This window comes from Balaenoptera ricei, chromosome 3, assembly GCF_028023285.1.
Source record: "Balaenoptera ricei isolate mBalRic1 chromosome 3, mBalRic1.hap2, whole genome shotgun sequence".
Taxonomy (NCBI): Eukaryota; Metazoa; Chordata; class Mammalia; order Artiodactyla; family Balaenopteridae; genus Balaenoptera; species Balaenoptera ricei.
In genome coordinates, this window is record NC_082641.1 from 168,002,309 (window position 1) to 168,023,557 (window position 21,249).

General features: G+C 43.4%; 1 protein-coding gene across 1 annotated transcript; it reads right to left on the reverse strand.

Annotated features, from left to right (window-relative positions):
* Window positions 1–3,117: 3,117 nt before the first annotated feature.
* Window positions 3,118–19,795, reverse strand: LOC132362878 (interferon-gamma-inducible GTPase 10-like). The gene is made up of 2 exons (XM_059918009.1): window positions 19,601–19,795; window positions 3,118–4,731 (listed from the first exon to the last, which is right to left on the reverse strand). The coding sequence occupies exon 2, from the start codon at window positions 4,709–4,711 to the stop codon at window positions 3,467–3,469; it is 1,245 nt and encodes a 414-aa protein (XP_059773992.1). The 5' UTR covers window positions 4,712–4,731; window positions 19,601–19,795; the 3' UTR covers window positions 3,118–3,466.
* Between the last annotated feature and the right edge of the window lie 1,454 nt (window positions 19,796–21,249).

Below are 21,249 nucleotides of genomic sequence, written 5' to 3' on the forward strand. Positions count from 1 at the left end.
AGAAAGGATAGACCTACAGAACAATGAAATAGAATAGTGAGGACAGAAATTAACCCCAAATTTTTTAACAAGTTGCTAAGACAACATTCAATGGAAAAACGAATGCCTTTTCAACAAATGTTGCTACAACAAGTGAATATCAATATGGGGGAAAATGAACAAATTAACTCATTGACAGGAAAAAAAGTAGTCAATAAAACGGAGAAGTCGAGGGAACCTAATGGAGCCCCAGATTCAGGCGGAAGTATGGTGATTACCTTACCAGTTTGCCTGCATTCCCGTCCTCATTTGTTCCCTGGAGACAGGTTTATAATGATAAATTTTTCTCTCCCAAGTTAATTTACCTGTGGCTTACCTCCTAATAAATTCTGTCACTCCGTGGAGCACTTTCACTGCACCATACTCCTTTCATGTAAATATTAAATCATCCCAGGACTTGTATTCCCCAAAAGGTCCTTGAGTGGATAAGTTGATCCCCATTTTGAGGGTAAAGGAAAGTGCTTCTCAGTGATTTGCCAAACGTCAGACAGATAGAAAGCAGCACAACCATGATCTCTGCTGACCCTCAGACTCAAACCTCCACCTGTCCACATGGCACCTCCACTCAGAGTTCCAACGGACACCTCAAGTCTAACAGTCCTTTTCTTAGATCTCGACTCTTAATTCCCCAACCCCACCCCTACCCCCAGGTCTACTCTCCCAGAGACTTCCCCATCTCTTTGAATGGCACCCCCTTTACTTAGTTGCTCAGAAGGAATCATCAGGTGATTCTTATAGTCTCCCTCTAACATCCTCATCTAGTCAGCAAACCTGGCAGGTCTATCTTCAAAATGCATCCTGAACCCAGTTTCTTCTCACACTCTCTGTCTCTCTCACTATTGTCCAAGCCACCATCATCTCTAACAAGAAGGAATGAATAATCACCTTTAGGTGATTTAGACCTATCCTTTCAGCCTCCACTGTAATCTATTTGCCAAGCCTAAATTAAGTCATGCCTAACACCTTCAGTGTTTCCATCATACTTAGAATAAATTCTGAAGAAAAGACCATGCCCACCATTGTCCTACATTCCTGTTCCCTGATTACTCCTCACCCTTCATATCCTACCACTCTCCCATTGGTCACTACTCCACCACTGGGGCTTACTACCTACTCAGTGGACATGGCAAGTTCCTCCCATTTTCACAACCTTACATTTGCTGTTCCCTTTACTGGGGGCACTCTTCCAACATATATGCACATTTTTTGTCTCTGCTCAAGTGTCAGGTATCCAGGAAACTGTACCATTCACAACACGCTTTTCAAAAGTGTCCCAGTGCAGAGAACCAATTTGTATCTACTAGACACTGATTTGGGAGAGAAGACAGGATAGGAACTGTTTTACCACTACTCCAGCGGTAGGAACTGTTTTACCACTAATCCAGCGGTAGGATCCAGCATCCAGGAAGATGCTTTCAACCAGTAGCCCTGAGGGGCAGGGATGAGGGGAAAAGAGGGGCTTCCCTTTCTCAGTAACACCAACCCTCTAGTGGTCATGAAAAGGAGTTTTATGCTCACAAGGTAAGACATATGGGGACCAAGGAAGTGCATGGCACAATGAAATGGTGTTTCAGGCTATGGGCTGCAGACTGCTGAATGAAAGAGGCTCGCCCAATGCCTAACGTGGCGGTCAACCATTACAGCACCACCCACAGGAACTTCTGAAGCTTCTGCTGACAGAGTCTGGCTGGACTTCAGAAACTGCCCTTATAAGAGCCTGATGCTCACACGTATTGATGTGCTAGGCTCAAAGGTCTCAGTTTAGAGACTCCGCACAGTTCTGTCCCCTCCTACCAGACCCTGAGACCTCTCTTCTTCTTCACAGCCTCCTCCCATTTCCCCACTTTTTTCCCTGCGAGGGGAATCATTCAGGCACTTCCTGAATGTTCTCCTAGGTACATGAACCCTCCTGTTCACTCTGGGTGATGAAAACAAGACACCAGAACAGATTTTCTATTTTCCTCCTCTGAGTTCTTTCTTCCCAGAGAGAAAGACTCATTAACCCTGCCTGTCTTATTTGGGAATAAGGGAACTTTGAAAACAAAAACCACAGATGTAAATATTTGATAACTCTTGTTTTGTAGCAAGGGTGTTTCCACTGGGACCCACACAAGACCCATTTGATTTGTCCTTTGCTATCTTGATGGAAGGTCACTGAAATGAAGTGAAAAAGCCTGGGGAATGTGGAAAGTCATAATTTCTGGAGAGGGGGAAGGTCGTGTGAGTCCCAATGTTGGTCACATCTGACGAACAAAAATTTTTTAATGCAATCTGTCCATAACAGAAAGTCAAGAGCTCCTTCTCTTTTATCATTTCACATATCTGTTGAATATGAGGCAGCACACATAGTGATCTGCTTCATCCCCCACTGACTGCTTCTGCCCTACAGGAGTCCTCTGCTGAGCAGTGGGGGAACAGGGAGGAGTAGGGTGATTGTGGACCCCTCATGTCCTACTTCATATCTCAGTGCCCTCCACCCACTGAGAGAGCCTTCAGAGTGTGGGGATCTAAGGGAAGGCCTCAGCCATGTACATCTCTTAGACCGTACAGCATCCACCCTATACCAGTGATATAGAGAAGAAGAGAAGAAAGTCGCATGTACAATTACAGTTACAGCAGGAGTGAAAACCCCCAAGACTTGAGACAGGTACTGTTGTTGTGTGCTTCTGTTTCAGAAGTTTGATGTAAAATTTTGGGTGAGAGAAAAAAACACTCTATTCTCTCATTTATCCCAGTTCAGTTAATCTTTTCTTTCCTTCTTAATTCAACTTCACTCTCTCAAATCTCCTGTCCCTCATCGTGCCCTGTTCGCTGGTCTCTTAATCTATCCAGTGTTGAAAAAGTCCTAGAGATATAAACGCTGACTTGGTTTCCCTCCCTTTAATTTCTAACAGTATCTAGAAATATTGCATTCTAAACCATTTCTCTAATCCTCTCTTTTCTACCTGCTGTGGTTCCCCATACACATCATCAACTATTCACTTGGCCATATTCCCATAGTTGTGTATTTTCCCTTATTTTGGTGAGGATGGTATTGAAATGATGACTGGGGATAATAATTCATAAAAAGCCAATAGATAACAGTTATCTTATTATTACCAAATGTTTATTATCAGAGTAAAACTTGCAAATGAAAAATACCTTATAACACCAGGAGATTAATGAAAGTTATATGGTGCATTTCTGTCATGATTAGAGCAAAATAGCTTAGAGAGTACAGAAAATTCCCTTTACTTAGCAGTGTAGCATCAATGTGGAGCAACGGTCTTTTTCAAACAGTGAGACAATCTTTTTACTTTAGGGTAGTGTTGGCCTTGGTGGTGGGTAGAAGAGGATCCTGCTCCCACCCAGAGAACACAAGACCTGAGGCCCTTTTGTTATTCAGTTAGGCAACTCTATACCCATCTCTGCCTCATTCTCTTAGACTTCAGCTCTCTAAAGTCTTATGCAACAGCATTTTAACATCATCAGCCACAGTATTGATGAATTTCAAACGTAGAAAATATACTTTCAAAAATTGAAAGGTAGAAGATCGGAGTCCTCCGTTCACTGAGCAAAAGGATTCAGCACATTTCATGGCCTTTGCTGCTATACTGTCATTCTTCACAAATAACCAGAAATCCAAGGACTTTGTGGAGCTCTTGATCTCTTGCACAGATGTGCCCAGCTTCTGGGCAATCTCTTTGACTGACTGCTCATCCAAACCAAAATAGCTTCGATAAAGGTTCAAGCACTTCTCCTGTTTAGGCAAATCAAAGCCACTGAAGAAGGCCATGAAAGGGATGATGGCCAAAGCGGCTGATTTCAGGGCATTCAGCCAGATCTTCTCTTTGAGGATAACTCTCTTCACCTCAATGAAAGCATCAGACAAATTGGACAACTGGAGCACAAAGGTGTAGCGCTTATGAGCAGGGAGATCCTGCAGCAGTGTCTCCTGCAGTCTTGGGAAATCAAACTTATCCGGGTGAAAGTTGGAGACCAGGAAGACACACGGATTAGATACTCCGATGTTGCTGAGAATAGCCAGGTAGTCATCTCGGATCTGCTGAAGGACTCTCTCCTTTTTGAAGGTTATGGGTTTGCTTTTCTCTTCACTATGTAATTCAACATCCACCATTGTTCTAGCAAAATAGAAATTCTTCCCCTTCTCCTTGATTTTCTGGGCCAGGAGAGCATCATTTGAGCTGAACCGTGAGGAAGAAATAATGATGAAAAAGTCATAGTCATCATCTCCTATAATTTCTAGATAAGAATCTGGAAGGGAATTGGGAGTCCCAGTTCCAGGCAGGTCCCAGAAGGTCACACTGGGATATTTTGGATGTTGATAGGGGGTTTTCTTCATGGTGGTTGGCACAACTCCAACATGAGCAGACCCCTCCTCTTCATGACCAAGACCTAGCAGGGCATTGATGAAACTGGACTTCCCAGAACCAGATTGCCCAATCACAGCCACATCCAAGGGAGCATTCTCAGATTTCTGAAGTGCTTCCTGAATCTCTTCAACCACCTCTTTTAAAGTCCCCTCCTGAAAGACTCTTCGAATACGTTCAACGCTTTCCTGAGAGAGGATCCCCCCTGCCTTGCTGATCAATGTGGAGTAGTGAGGGACAAATTTTTGGGCCAATTGCTCAAAATTCTTTCCTGACAGGAAATATGAGGTGAACCAATCCATGCCAGTTAACTCTGGATGATCTGTGGAAAAAGAAAGAGAATAAGGAGGTAAGGTGAATGAAGCAGCAGAACAGGCAGGTTCAGCTGAGGAAACACAGTGGTCTCAACAGATCAGTCCCATCTCTCACACTTACTCATGTTACTACAGTTAATTTATTTTTCCTGATGACTTTTGTTTCCATTGCTACAGAAAAGACTACCTGTTTTCTAAGCTGATGATTTATATGTCCCAGGAGACAGGACAATGTAGAGACAGAATAATGGCCCCTAAGATGTCCACATCCTGAACCCCAGAACCTGTGAATGTGTTACCTTACATAGTGAAAAGCACTTTGCAGATGTGATTAAGTTAATGATCTTCAGATGGAAAGATTATCTTGGTTTGTCCACATGGGTTAAATATAATCACAGGCATCCCTATAAGAGTGAGGCATGGCCAAATGCAGAAAAGAAGATGGGATAATAGGAACAAAGGTTGTAGTGAAGATGGAGGGAGGGCAATGAGCCAAGGAATGCCAGGCAGCGTCTCGAGCCTGGAAAAGACAAGAAAATGAATTACCTCCTGGAGCCTCCAGAAGGAACCAGTCCTACTGACACTTTAATTGTAGCCCCTTAAGATTCATTTTGACTGCTCACCTCCAAAACTATAAAAGAATGAATGTATATTGTCTTAAGCCACTAAGTTTGTGGTAATTTGTTACAGAGCAATGGGAAACTAATATAGACTGTCTGTATTTTCCTGAAACGTGAATACAGAGCCCAGCACCTTTCCATTCCGCAGGAAGAATCACTTAGGCCAACATGTTAGTGAGCACAGATGACTTCCAGAAAGACCCTCACTTCCAATACCCTGCAGCAAATCAGGACAGGACTTGCGTTGTGGGAGAGGCAGGAGACAGAGACAAGCCCACCAGGTGGCCTGTACGCCAGGATGTATGTTCCATAAGGCGGACAACCAAGAACATAGTCATTGTGGTAATAGTTACCCCATGGCAGCTTAATGTCTATTTACCTCACTTTATGGACCACTTTGGGTGGAACTTAAAACATGTGACAGGAAGTTGCAGAGGAAGTAAATAAGAGCTCTAATTTTCCCTATCCAATTCAGCACAGTTTTGAAACATGGGCATCTGATTAAACCAAGGCAATTTAAAGAAATTATTAATATGATACTGATGGGACCTCCTCTCATTCACTATGAGTGAGGAAAGTCATACCAAGAAACTGTGATTTAAAGAATATTTATACCATAAGATTGTTTCACATATTACCAGTGGGCTCTGTCCAGTAGGGGTGTGTTGAATGCCCTCCACCCCCATTCTACATATTGTGCAAAGACAATTTTTTTTAAAAAGTAAAATCATGACTCTCAAAAAATATTAAATGAATACATGTTAAGGATTTTATTTAACTGATCACTAATGAAGGAAGTAAGCAGATGTTAATGCTAGTTGAAAGGAGAATACCAAAGAAGAGACACGTTTATAGCTCAGGAATATTGAAATGAATGTCAAAGTGAGACAAGAGTGCTGTCTTCTAAGAAGAGGGTGGGAAGACTATTGAACCTCAACAGACAGATTTATATGGGCTATGGACTAAATGTGTCCCCATAAATTCATAGATAAAATGTAATGCTCAAAGTGATTTTATTAGTAAGTGGACACTTCGAACGTGCCTAGGTCATGTGGGCAGAGCCATCATGAATGGATTAGTGCCCTCATAAAAGAGACCCCAAAGAGCTAGCTTAACCCTTCTGACATGTGAGCTTAAACAGAAAAGACATTCATCTAGGAAGTGTGTTCTCATCAGACATCTAATCTACATGTGCCTTGATCTTGGTCTTTCATCCTCCAGAAGTATGAGAAACAGATTTTTCTTCATAAGGCACCCAGTCTGTGGTATTTGGTTATAGCCTGCACAGAGTAGGGAAATGGCAAAGAAACTAATTATTTTGCATTGCTATTAATTACCAAAACTCAAAGAGATTTAAATATCTTTATGGTAATGAAAGGCTAGAATCAGAAAACCCTGAGTGTGCATTAAACATTACATAGTTTACTACTGGAGAAACCAGTAAACCTTCTGTTGCCCCAAATTTTCTTACAACTTTCTCAAAGAAAGAAGGAAGGAAAGAAAGAAAGAAAGAAAGAAAGAAAGAAAGAAAGAAAGAAAGAAAGAAAGGAAGAAAGGAAGAAAGGAAAGGCATCTTCAGACACAGGGGTTGTCTATTCTTCAAAGAGGTTGGCATGAACTGCTGGATGGAATTCCAGCTCTCCACCAGCCAGCCCTGTCCTCAGCCCTCCAAGCACAAAGCTGGCCTTGGCCACTGCAGGTATAGAGCATGTTTTCCAGAGAGAAAATGGACTTCCTATGACAGAGATCAGATCCAAATGTTTCCACTAAAACAGCAGAAAATGCTGAGACTGTGCAGGGACACTCCCCAGAACTGTTCTCACCAGGAAATGCAGACACAGTGTGCTCCTGTGCTCACTGTAGAGAACAAAGGTTAGCAAACCTCTGCTGCCTGGGTAATGAGGCCCAGAAGGGGGAGGCGTCAGGAAGTACAATACCTTCTAACCTGAGCCTCTCCCTCTGGAAGATCTGATTGATATTTGAGAACCCACATTTCAAGGAGGAAATGGGAAGACCTGCCATACCCTGTATGGTATATTTTCATGTATATTTTATACATTATAAAAATAAACAAAGTATATTTAATACTGTACTTGGGTGCTGGCATAGGGATAAACCAACTGACCCACAGAACACAATACCAATCCCTGTCTTGGACTCAGGCATGTGTGGAATTATGTTGAAAGGGAGACATATGGGTTGGCCAAAATGTTCGTTCGGTTTTTTCCATAAAATGGCTCTAGTAGCACTTAGTTGTCTTTAACTTCATTTGAAAAAATTTTGCTAGAGTGTATGTGACAGCTGTCATATCAGCATGCATTTAAAAAATGACGTCAAAATTGATGAAGTTTTGTGTAGCCATTTTAATATTGAAGATGGAAGAAAAAAGCAACATTTTTGGCATATTATTCTTTATTATTTCAAGAAGGGTAAAAATGAAACTGAAACGCAAAAAAAGAAAAAGATTTGTACAGTGTATGGAGAAGGTGCCGTGACTGATTGAACATGTCAAAAGTGGTTTGCGAAGTTTCGTGCTGGAGATTTCTCGCTGGACAATGCTTCACGGTTGGATAAACCAGTTGAAGTTGACAGTGATCAAATTGAGACATTAAGTGAGAACAACCAATGTTATACCATGTGGGAGATAGCCGACATACTCAAAATATCCAAATCAAGTGTTGAAAATCATTTGCACCAGCTTGGTTATGTTAAGCGCTTTGATGTGTAGGATCCTTACATAACTTATGCTAAAATAAACCTTCTTGACCATATTTCCACATGTAATTCTCTACTTAAGCATACCTTTTTAAAAATAAATTGTGATGGGTGATGAAAAGTGTACAGTAAAAGTACTGTACAATAATGTGGAACGGAAGAGATCGTGGGGCAAGTGAAATGAACCACCACCAACTGCACCAAAGGCTGGTCTTCATCCAAAGAAGGTGATGTTGTGTATATGGTGAGATTGGAAGGGAGTCCTCTATTATGAGCTCCTTTTGGAAAACGAAACGATTAATTCCAACAAGTACTGCTCCCAATTAGACCAACTGAAAGCAGCAGTCGACGAAAGCGTCCAGAATTAGTCAACAGAAAACGCATACTCTTCCATCAGGATAATGCAAGACCACATGTTTCTTTGATGACCAGGCAAAAACTGTTACAGCTCAGCTGGGGAGTTCTGATTCATCCGCCATATTCACCAGACATTACACCTTCAGGTTTCCATTATTTAGGTCTTTGCAAAATTCTTTTAATGGAAAAAATTTCAATTCCCTGGAAGACTGTAAAAGACACCTGGAGCAGTTCTTTGCTCAAAAAGATGACAAACTTTTGGGCAGATGGAATTATGAAGTTGCCTGAAAAATGGCAGAAGGTAGTGGAACAAAAGGGTGACTATGCTGTTCAATAAAGTTCTTGGTGAAAATGAAAAGTGTGTCTTTTATTTTTACTTAAAAACTGAAGGCACTTTTTGGCCAACCCAGTACATGGAATGTCAGTGAGTAAAGAAGGCACTATCAAGTAAATGGAGCTGGAAAAACTGGTTTTCCATTTGGAGAATGTTACTGATTCCCTACCTATATCACTTTTGATAATCAACTCTAGAGGAAGAGTAAAGATCTAAACTTCAAATAGAAAACAATATTAGAAAATATAGCAGATCTTAGGGTACAGAAAAAAATTTTAAACAAGATACCCAGAAGATAACTGTATAAATAAGATTGACAAATGGGGTGCCTTAGAGTACATTAAAATGAAAAGTTTCTGTTCATGAAAAGAAATGCTTCAGGGCAGTAAAAAATTCTCCAGACATGTGGAGAAGATATTGGCACAAATGTCATAAACTAAAAATCAATACTAAGAAGGTATTTTTAAAATGCTAGAGATCACTAAGAAGCAAAACAATCCAGTATGGAAGTGCAAGGTGTGGGGGGCGGGGGGGGAATGAACAGATCTTTCTCAGGAAGAAAACAAAAAACAAAAACAGGTGTGACCAATAAGCACACAGAAAGTTTAGCATCCTCCTTAGTAATGAGGCAAATGCAAAACTGTGCACAGTGAGATGACATTGTACGTCAATTCAATTGGAAAAATTTTTAAGTTGGACGATATCGAGTACTAGGGAGAATGTGAATCAGTAGAATCTCTGAAATATAGCTGCTGGGAGTGTAAAATCAATACAATCACTATGAAAAAAGTATGGATTAATTTTATTAAATTGTACATTCATGCACCTTAGGACCCAGCATTTCCACTCCTAACACGGTACCCAGGAGTCACTGTGCAAAAATGTACAGGGGACATGTAAAATGTGTTTCTAACAGCAGTCTTCATTATTGTGAGAAAGGAGAGGATAGCCATTGATAGAGAATGGATAAATAAACTGAGCTCTACAACACTGATCCATTGTTATACGTAGGTAAATAAATCTTAGTAACACAACACTGAGGTTAAAATAAATAGAATTTAGTAGAAATGGTAGAAAAAAATAGTAGGAAAAAAGAATACTCTTTAAATAAATCTTCAAGAAAACACAACAAAATATTGTTTAGGCACGCATATGTAAGTGATAACACAACAAATGACAGAAAGGAATTGTAAATACATACTTCATGAAGTTGCTAAACAAGGGCTGGTGACAGAGTATGGAGTAAATAGGAACACATAGGTAAGTGTAATTATTGAAGGTGTTCTATTTCTTGGGATGGTTGTTCACTGTGTAGGTGATCATCCTATTATATAAGTAAACAAAGGATTTTTAAAAGAAAAATATCTCAGTTCTTTCAAATTGGTGCTGCATATATTCTTTTCTCTGTAGTCAGTCATGAATCTCTCCCTACTTCCATAGTTTGGGGACATCAGAGAAATACTCTGTCTGACACATAGAGACAATCAATGCTATGATGGAAGAAAGACAGAGAAATCATTGAGGGAGGAGGTGGGTACAAGAGAGATTGTCATTCCAGGCAGAAAGAACTGCAAGGCAAAGAAGAAAGATCACAAATGAATTTGACAGCTAGCTGTAGATGCAGATGAACACATACAGACACCCAATTAAAAACTTCAGTTTTGGGACTTCCCTGGTGGTCCAATGGTAGAGAATCCACCTTCCAATGCAGGGGACACAGGTTCGATCCCTGGTCAGGGAACTAAGATACCACATGCCTTGGGGCAACTAAGCCTGTGTGCCACAACTACTGAGCTCGTGCACCTCAACTAGAGAGCCTGCATGCCACAAACTACAGAGCCCATGTGCTCTGGAACCCCCATGCCACAAACTACAGAGCCCACGCACCCTGGAGCCTGTGTGCCACAAATAGAAAAGAGAAAACATGCACACCACAAATAGAAAAGAGAAAACCTGCACGCCACAACTAGAGAGAAGTTCGCGCACCACAACGAAGAGACTGTGCACCACAGTTAAAGATCTCGCATGCCTCAGCAAAGATACCACGTGCCACAACTAAGACCCGACGTAGCCAAAAAATAAATTAAATTAAATAAATAAAGACCTCAGTATTAATTAAAAACACCACTCAGAGTTCCCCAGGGCTGGACTGGTCCTCACTGTGAGGGTCACTCTGAGTCTGGTGCCCCATTTCATAGTCTCTGGCCTGGAGTGGCCATTGCTCAGTGATGCCCCTCAATGTACACCTCATGGTCCATAGTCAGACTTTCTAGCCCTAAGTCCACTGAGATCACATGAACCTTCCTCAGGACAAGAGGTGACACAGCATGTCATGGTCACTACTGTGCACCTACCAAGTGGAATTGTTCCTTGGACTCAAGCATGGCTTCTGCCTTTGCAGGAGAAACTCCTAACAGGCCCCATCAGAAGTCTGTGAGTCTCTGGCAAGGTGCCTTCTCCCTGCACAGAGTAGGAACCCAAAGTAGGATCTGGGCAGAGTCCACAAGAGACATATAAAGTTTGCTGATTGCACTTTAGGGCCACACTTTGAAAACCTTTTCTAGGTTTGGGTTCTGCTTTCAGGCTAATCTGTCCATTAGATGCCTGAAATCGTTTGAACCTGGGCTCAAAGGAATTCACAAGGTCCAGGCAGGCAGCCAAATTCAGCCTCTTTTTTGGTTGAGCCACCTCCTCTCATGTTTCTCCATCTTCTGGCAGGCCCTCAACCCATGTGATGTTTGCATGGTCCTCACTTCACCACCAGGAACTGGGCAGGCTGGAGAGCTGAACAAGAGGCTGTGTCAGGCCTGTATCTGAGACCAGACTAGGCCTGGGAACACTAGCAAAGCAAAGCAAAGCAGGGAACAGGAGAAAAGGGAAGGAGGACAGGCCTTAAATGCCTTGCCTAAAGCCCTCAGGCTGTTGTGTGGACCAGCAGGGTTCAGGCTGAGTTCCTCCAGAAAAATCCTCTGCAAGTGGCTTAACTGTAAAAGTGTTGCTAAAGTTGAAAATGGGTGTAGTCCTTCCGTCACCTTGCAAATATTTACTGAGCTTTTCAGTTGCAATTCGGCCCTGTTCTGTGGGTGACTGACAAGACTAGGCCTCTAATATCTCGGTCTCCTTAGGGCATCACACCTTCAGGACAGGGAAGTTACTCCTGGACATCAATAAGGTCTCTGAAATGCACAGAGGCAAAGCACACATTTCCTGGTTGGAGGAGGAGAGGAATGTCTCAGGAAATATCCTGTCTCTTGGTCCCACTCAGGTAAGCAAAAGTCCAATTGGTCTCATAAACAATCTGCAGACTCTTACAGAGTTGAAATCTCACCTGCCCTGGCTCAGTCCCTCCACCATGTGAGATAGCTGCAGCAGGGACAGGAAAAGAGTCAGCTTCTCCCTCTTTCTTCCTCCTACTGACCCTATTACAAGGATGGGAACAATAAAGGGTAGGAAAGACACACTCGGGTGGGACAGGTGCAATCCTGCTGAAGCCCCTGGTGCGGTGACTGTCCCTCACGTAGGTGGGGCCATGGGTGGCTCACACTGACGTCCCCATTGGGATCTCAGGGACAGGCACAGCCCAGACCTGCAGGCCTGCTACCTCCTCCTTAGAGTTGGGCAAGGTGGGTAGCCCCAGCCTCTTACCTCCTGATATCATCTTACCCAGAAAAGAACATCCAGCCCTCACTGTTGGCCATACCCCTTGCAACAAGTCCACTAAAGTGATCTTTGCCTTCCCCTTTCCTCAACCTGTCAACTGTCTTTTTCTGACCCAGGGAAGGAATCAATGGTGGCTAAATTGAATTCACAATCTCTTAGATGCATAAGAATTTCCTATCCTATTATTGACGTTTGCAATCTCTACCTAAACCTTGGAAGCATTGTAAGCCTTGAAAACTTTCTCTGTTACACTCACACAGTCCTCTGTCTGGGGCCTCTCTCCTGACCACAGAAGACTTGGGGAGCTTTTCCTTCTGATCCCTTCTGATCTTTTCCTTCTGATCTGAGAGCGAGCACATGACAATCACTAGGATGTTAGGCAGATGCCCAGGGTCACCTGGCCAGTGGTGAACATTGCTGGGTCTCAGGCGCCCAGCAGGTACATTGACAGCAGGTAGGGGTCAGAGCTTGGAGTTGGCAGGGAGGTCCGTGATGGATGGAGAATATGCACTCCAAGCAAAGCTGGTGGTAACAAGTGAACTCAAGTGCTGAGTGAGCTGGGCAACACCAGGGAGCATCTCTGCAGACAGTGTCTTGAGCCTCAGGAAGGGGCAGGGTTTGGGTGATGGTGAAGCTGAATGTGGACATAGGACTGAGCTGAGGACCAACATCCGAGGACATGGCTCTGGAGGGAAGCAGCAGGGCTGGACCCAGGACACCCCAACTCTGTGCTTGGCCTCTGTGCACTGATTTGACACTGAGGCCTTAGAGTCTGGCTCAGGCCAGTGCCCCCTCCACTATGGAATGCAGAAAGGAAACTGGCGCTCCCTTTCCTGGACAGCTAGAGTCATTTCCAGGAATAGAATTGAAACTTCCGCTGCCTGAGTCCCCCTGCAGCTGGAACCCTGCCAGCATTCAGATCTAGAAATAACCCAGCTGAGAGGTCCAGTGTCCCCGAGGGGTCGCTGAAGGAGAAAACTGCAGGACAACCAACTGTCCTTCCCAGCTCCTCTTCCCTCCTTCCCCTCAGCTCTCCCTAGGGCAACCCCAACCCTCCACAATTCCATTTCTTCCTTCTGGAGCAATCTGAGCTTGGATGGTCCCAGAAGGAATTGCCTCTGTTTGAGGAGAGGACTGTTCCCCAGGGAGGGGTGACATGCCAGGAGGCCCACTGACATCTATCTGATCACCATCACCCTCTGCTTCCATGGAGTGTGTAAGTGAGAGGGCTCCTAAGATGGAACGTGTTTGATAACTGAGCTACTGTAAGGACATGAAAGGTGGAGCCCACACCAGGACAGGAGAACTTGGCATCTGGCTTACTCATTTCAGTGAGTTTTCATGGCAGGACCCCTCTCTGACATTCTTCAGGGACCACATCAGCACACAAACACTTTGCTGCTCCAAACCCATCCAGCCCTCCAGTGTGGAGGCAGTGTGCCTCTCATCTCCATGTTCCTGGCATTCGGGGTCTTCTGATGGAGACCACATGTGTAGAAGGAGGGCAGGATGTGCCACTCATACACTCTTAGTGTCTAAACTGGAGAAGGAGCCACTGGTCATTTCTGGGGCATCTGGAATTGTGAGTCCACTAGTTCCCCAGGGTGGACCTCGCATGGAATAGGGACCTTAGGTGGGCTTTCAAGGATGAGATGTCTAATGGGACTTTTCAGTCCCCCTCAGTTTAATTGTGTATTAGCCTTGGAGAAACTATCTCTATTGCAGGGCACCAACTCTTCCCTTTACAGATGATGTTAGTGAGGTGGGAACTTTTCAAACACCATCTTCCCAGATGTGTCCTGTTCAGTACCAGGCCCTTTGATGATGTTGAGGCTTATCATACTTTTCTGCAATAAACGAGCATGTTGATTTTCTGTCAGCCTTTCATGATAATGACCAAATGGGGGACAAACTTGGGGCTTGATGTACATTGGATTCTGGGCTCACAGAAGTCCTTGATGCCTCGGATTCCACATCTGGTGCAAGGTGGGCCACACTTCTCCATGGGTCCCTTTGGTTGGGACTTGGGATAATTGGGCATGTTGGGAGCTATATAGAAACCAGCATGGGAAATCCACTAATGAGTGGTTTTCATTCTGCTTGTCTGAAGTTGTGAAATCTATTTTGTGGGTTATAACAGGAGTTGGTTTTTTTTTTAAGTTACCCACTGGAATTGAATAAAGTGAAGAGATGGCAAATTCTGTGGTAAAATCTCTTCTTCAGGTATGTGCCTGTGTCTGTGCATGTGTGTTGAGTATACTTGGTTCCTATGTAAAATGCATCTTTTACTCCTGGGCTCATTCATAAGACTGGTGGCTGAGGGAGAATGTAAGCCAGCATTAGGAGCAGTTGGGAAAGAGTGGACAATTGCCCAAACCTTCACCTAGGAGCAATCATGGAGCAGTCCTGTGAAATTAGGGATTTCTCCACATGTCACTTTCTGTTTGCTTGTTGTAAAATTTACTTTAAATTGATGTATCCCCATGCTATTTTATAACCAAACTCTAAGATGGTGACCATTCCTACTATTTCAAGAGAAATTGAATGGATGCTTAGCTCTTAAGTGGTGGCAAAGGTGACATTAGTGCTGTGAATGGCTCTGAGCTTACTGAAAAGTCCTGTATCCATGGCTAACATTCAAACTGACCGCAAACCACAGGTATTAACTTAAGATTCTGTGTGGCCTCAATTTAGTTGTTTAAGCAGAGAGTAACTGTGCTTAAGCATAATTGTACCCCATCTTACTCCACTGCCTAAAACCTAGCCTAGCCTCCCCTCTGATGTGAAGGCTTTAGGACTTGTGAAAATATAGTACCAGTAATATTGAGTTCATATCTTCAGAAGCTATCACTTGCTTACAAAAGGGGTCTCAATAAGCTCAAAGCAATCACAGGGGGAATGAAAACAGCATGTGAACTGTCAAATAATTCCTTCCTTTATTTCTTCATTCTAGAAGCAAATCCTCCCTTTATTTTCTAAGCACAATCATTCTTTATTCTTTCCTTTATTCTCTAATCAAATTCTTACTGAGTGTCTGCTCTGTGCCAGGCAGTGTCCCAGCCCTGGAGCTTCAGGAATGGAAATCATTGATTTCATAGAGATTGCTTTCCAGGGGAGAGACAGAGGAGTGAGAGAACCAAGTGAAATGTGGGCCAAGCTTGATGTGATAATCAGAGAAGACTAGATTGCTCCCCTAGAGAAAAGCACACAGATGGGGACAAGGGCATGGAGATGGTGGATTGTGAAGATGGGCCGGGCCTGGGCTCTACCTGACCAAGACGAAACCAGCACCCGGCTGTGCAGTCTGCTAACCTCTGCACTGCCCTCAGAGGGAGGGAAAGCCTTCCCTGGTGCTCTGTGTCCGTGTTTGAGTCCCTCTTTTACAACAGCGTTGTCTGTACCCTATGTAATACTGTGTCCTTTTTATAATTAATAAATAATGGAATATACATTTGACTGACCGCTGTGTCAGAAAATATAAAGTAGACCTATGCACATCAACATAGAGAGATGCCCCAAATGATATTGAGTTTAGGAAGTAAGAAACTGACCTCGTTAGGGGTTTTAATGTTTTGTTACATAGGCACTGTTGAATAAGTCATTGACCACTGATGATTGAACTCAATCTCCAGCCCCCCTCCCCTCCCTGGAGTTTGGAGGGAGGAAGGGTAGGAAGGAACTGAAACTGCCAACCCTTTAATTCTGGCTCGATCTTTCTGGCCACCAGCCCCCATCCTGACGCTCTGTAGGCTCCCTGCCCCCAATAATCTCATTATCTTACAAAAGACATGCCTATCACTGAGGAAATTTCAACGTTTTTAGGAGCTCCTTCCAGGAATTGTGGACAAAGACCAAATAGGTATTTTTATTATAAAACAGACTTTAAGCTCAATACTTTTTGTGGACAATTAAAGGGATAAACATAAAGCACTACTCTATAGCTTTCATGGATACATATATACATTAATATGCATTAATAAATATGTTCAAGATGAATATCCTGACACATATTAAATTGAAAAGACGGCGGTAGTCTGTGATGGGAAGAGAAATGAACTAGGGGAAAGAGGAGAGAGATTTTTAAGGTGGGCTTTAGAGTCACAAAAGGCAAGATAATTTGAAAACGGGCACTCCTGTCACTTCCCTAGAAGTAAAACTACCCAATCCAGGGGTGGAGCCCTTTACAAACACAGTCTCCCCTTGGGAACCCTAAAGAGAGGTGAGATGTGCAGCCTTAGGGAACCTCCTTGTTCCATCTACTCAGTTCCCCCACATCTCCTCCAGCCCCAACGACACAAGACCACATACTCACTGATGACTCCTAGGTTTGCATGCACATTGCACACGTCTCTCCTCAGCTCCACACTCCAGACTGGTCCCTCCTGCAGACAGCCCTCTGAGAAATGCCCTGAGGTGACCTCACACAAGCTCTCTCCTGCACGTGGCCTGGATCAGATGTATGGACCACACACATCACACCCTTCACCCCAACTCATTCTTGGGCTTGCCTGCCACATCTTGCTAACCTGACTTGCTAACCTGACTTTCACATTTAGATATCTCAGGCTTGTGACAAACCCAATTCCCTGTCCTCTAGCTGTTCTCCCTAAGCTCCTGCTAAAACCCTCATTCTGAGTTTGACGTGAGGGGCAGGCATCACTCTCCATCTTTGCCCTGGGGATCCCATACCCTAACATCTCCCTCAAAATATCCCTTCACAAATTCCCTCACCCCAACCCTTTTGTACCTGCTATACAGGTGAGAGCTTTGACAGTGGTCTAACTAGTTTGTGGCCACCTGATTTGAAATATCTATGTGGCGGTTTACCTTGAAATGGCGCAGCAATTATTGCCATGTATCAGCCAATAGGGAGAAAGAAAGAATGAGTCCCATTCTGATGTTCTGTTACACTTAGCATCAGCGACCTCAGCGTGGAGAGAGGGTATTTTGAATGTATTTGAAATGTGACCTTTAAGTCATAAAAACGAAGGGTACTAGAGCAATGAGAAGACATTTTGTTTCAAAGGTGAAAGAAAAGTCAGATAAATGACCAGTGTAGGGGATAAAATTGCCACCACGAAATGCTTCTCTGGTATGAGGATTATTTTAGGTTGGTTATTTTTAAGAAACAGAAGACTCAGGAAGTTTTCCTTTTTACCTTCCCCTTAACTGCTTAAAAGCATTTAGATGGGGGGCTTGTTCCAAGAAGGGAGCTGTCACCAGAGATAACTAAAAAAATATGAGCTAGACATGTAGACCGGGAAATTTACCAAGGCCTATTTGTTCCCATTCCTCTCTGCGTCCCATTGTCTCTACATGGCAAGGCAAATACTTGTTTACCAAACATTTCCTCTTCCCATTACCCTGTGCCTTATCTTCCTCACCATTTTTTTTTTTTTTAGTATTATTTATCTTGATTACTGAGCTTTTTTTTTTTTTTTTTTAGCACCTTTAATTATTATTTATTTATTTATTTGGCTGTGTTGGGTCTTCGTTTCTGTGCGAGGGCTTCCTCTAGTTGTGGCAAGCGGGGGCCACTCGTCATCGCGGTGCGCGGGCCTCTCAGTATCGCGGCCTCTCTTGTTACGGAGCACAGGCTCCAGACGCGCAGGCTCAGTAGTTGTGGCTCACGGGCCCAGTTGCTCCGCGGCATGTGGGATCCTCCCAGACCAGGGCTCGAACCCGTGTCCCCTGCATTAGCAGGCAGATTCTCAACCACTGCGCCACCAGGGAAGCCCCCTTCCTCACCTTTGAAGTCCTACACCCTTAGCCCCAACTCCTTTGCTCAGAATGAATACATAGCCTTGATTGTCTGACTGCCTCTGTGCCCCATATTCTTCTGGAGCCCTCTTTCATAGGTATAGTAATTAAATTTGTTTTTTCTCCTGTTAATCTGTCTCATGTCAATTTAATTCTTAGACCAGCCACAAAAACCTAGAAGGGTAGAGGAAGAATTTCTCCTCCCCAACACCATTTTGTTAAACTAAAGCAGGAAGTGGGTGTGGCCGACCACTCCTTGCTTTGTGTGCACGTCCCCCCCACACAGTGTGATCTGAAATTGGGGTGCCCATAGCATAGGGGAGCAAAATTTGCTGTCCCAAAATGTATCTCTTTGGCATAGGATTATTTTAGGATGATTATTTTTAAGAAACCAAAGACTCAGAAAGAGCTTTTACCTTCCCCTTAACTGCCTAAAAGAACTTAGATAAAGGGCCTATTTCAGGAAGAAGAGCTATCACCAGAGATTTCTACAAAGACTATGAGCTAGTGTGGTAGACTTGGGGAAAATTAGCAAGGCCTGTTTGATCAAAGTCCTCTCTGTTTCCCATTGTTTCTGCATGGCATGGCAAACATTTGTTTATCAAACATTTATTTTTCCATCTTCCTGTAAATTGACTTCCCTCTTTGAAGTCCCAGACTCCTACCCCATCTCCTGAAATCTGAATAACATATAAGCCTCAATTGCCTGAACGCAGGTGTGCCTCATATTATGGAACCCCTGCACATACAAAGTTAAATTTGTTTTTTTCTTCTATTAATCTGCCTCATGTCATTTTAATTCTGAAACCAGACATAAGAAGCTACAAGGGTAGAGGAAAATTATTTCCTCCCCTACAACAGGCTCAGTCCTGACCCTGCTCCACATACATGCACCCTTTAGGTTATCCTAACCTGTCTCATGTTGTCCAGCACCATCTACGTGCTGGCAACTCCCAAATTTATATCTCTACCCCAGGCATCTGCCCTGACCTCGGACCTAAATATCCTATTGTTTATACAACATCTCCCGTTGGTATGTCTAGGATGATCTTTAGTAACTGAACAAGGCCAAACCTATCTCAAGCCCCCATCTCTCTCCTCCCATAGACTTCTCCCTGCCAGACAATGTCAATGCCACCCCTCATTTGCACATGGGGCTGTCCGCATAATCTTCTTTCTCTCACACTTCACACCCCCAGTCCTGCAACCTGACCAAATTTATCCAGAATCCAGTCACTCCTCCCATTCTCACCACTATTGCCCTAGCCCTGGGCAGTTCTCAGCCCTCCCTCACTCTCTTAACCACCTGAGAAGGAGGAGCAGGCTTTCTGCACCAAGCCACAGGTCTCCACCAGCCAGCCCTGCCCCTCAGGCCTCCAAACACAAAACAAGCATCTCATCCCTGCAAGTGCAAAAAGCTTGCTCACTCACCAGTTCAAGAGAGAAAAGACATTTCTGGTCAGAGCTCCGACCCGAATGTTTCCACTAAAACAGTAGAAAATGCAGAGTCTGGTGAAGTGCTCCCTGCAGCCCCCAGCACAGGAACAATCCAGAGAACTGTCCTCATCCAGATAAAGGCAGACACAGTAGAGAGCAAGGACTGGCAAACTTCGGTCCTGCCTGGGAAATGAGGCCCAGGATGGGAGGCAGTAGGAAGTACAATAGCCTCTGACTTGAGCCCCTCCCTTAGGAAGAAAGGATTGATAGTTGAAACTAACATTTCCAGAAATGAAAATGAAACCAGGGAAATCATGTTTATGTCTTTCTCTACAGCACCACATTTTCCAGTAAAGAAAATACAAGAGTGTGACTTCCAGAGGATCAGTGAGTAAGGAGAGGGCAGAGAGGTACTAAAGGCCAGGAAAGGCAGGTCTCTTAGGACCCCTGGGAGGTCACCTAGCCAAGACACCCAGGGGAGTACAGACAACAGGGAAGAAGGAAGGCTGTGAGAAACTTTTCAAAGCGTCCAGTGAATGAGGGAGAAACATTTCTCTAACTTTTCTCTGTCTTTTTGTTCTTTCATCATTAGGAGCCCTATACCTGACTGCCACATTGTCAACCCGGGGCCTGGATCACTCTGGCGGGTCATGGGGTCACACCTGATGAGCGAATCAAACTACCAGAAGGGGCTCTGGGGACACAAGGCAAAACCACAAGGAGCTGGGCACAGAGAGGAGGGAGGAGCCTGGATTCCTAAATTTACATGGAGGATTAAGGAGAAAATACCAAATTTTCTTTAGAAGAAGAAGAAATGGGAGGGTTTGCAGTGCCATATATGGCATTTTTCATGTATATTTTATACATTGTAAAAATAAAGTATACTTTAATGCTGTACTTGGGTGCTGGCACAGAGATGAATGAACTGACCCACAGAACACAGCACAGAACACTGTATTAGACTCAGGATTTACAGAATTGTGTTGAATGGAAGAAGTATGTCATACGTCAGTGGGTAAAGAAGGTGCTGTTTAGTAAATGGAGTTGGACAAACTAATTATCCATATGGAAAAACGTTACTGATTCCCTACCTATATCACTTTTGATAATCAACTCTAGAGGAAGAAAGGCCTAAATTTCAAATGGAAAACTCTGGAAGAAACTATAGCTGATCTTAGGGTTCAGAAAATTTTCTTCAACAAGATACCCAGATGATAACTGGATAGAAAAGATTAACAAACAGGGTGACTTTGACTACATTAAAATGAAAAGATTCTGTTCATGAAGAGAAATGCTTATTGACAGTAAAAAAAAAAATCTTCAAAAACCTGGAGAATATACTTGCACAAATGTTGTCAACTAAGGGTCAATGGAAACAAGGTAGTTTTTAGATTTTACAAATCACTAAGGAGATGGGAAACAATCTAGTGTGGAAGTGGGCAAAAGACATAAATAGACCTTTCTCAGGAAAAACAAAAGCAAAAACACGTCTGGCCAGTAAGCACCAGAAGGTTTAGCACCTCCTTAGTAACAAGGAAAATGAAAATCTGGGCACAATGAGATGACATTGTGCATCAATTCAATTGGAAAAATTAAAAGTTGGAAAACATCAAGTATTGGTGAGAATGTGGATCAACTGGATC

Bases quoted from the DNA above. Each gene is read 5' to 3' on its own strand.
- LOC132362878 (XM_059918009.1), bottom strand. From the start codon at position 4,711: ATGGATTGGTTCACCTCATATTTCCTGTCAGGAAAGAATTTTGAGCAA.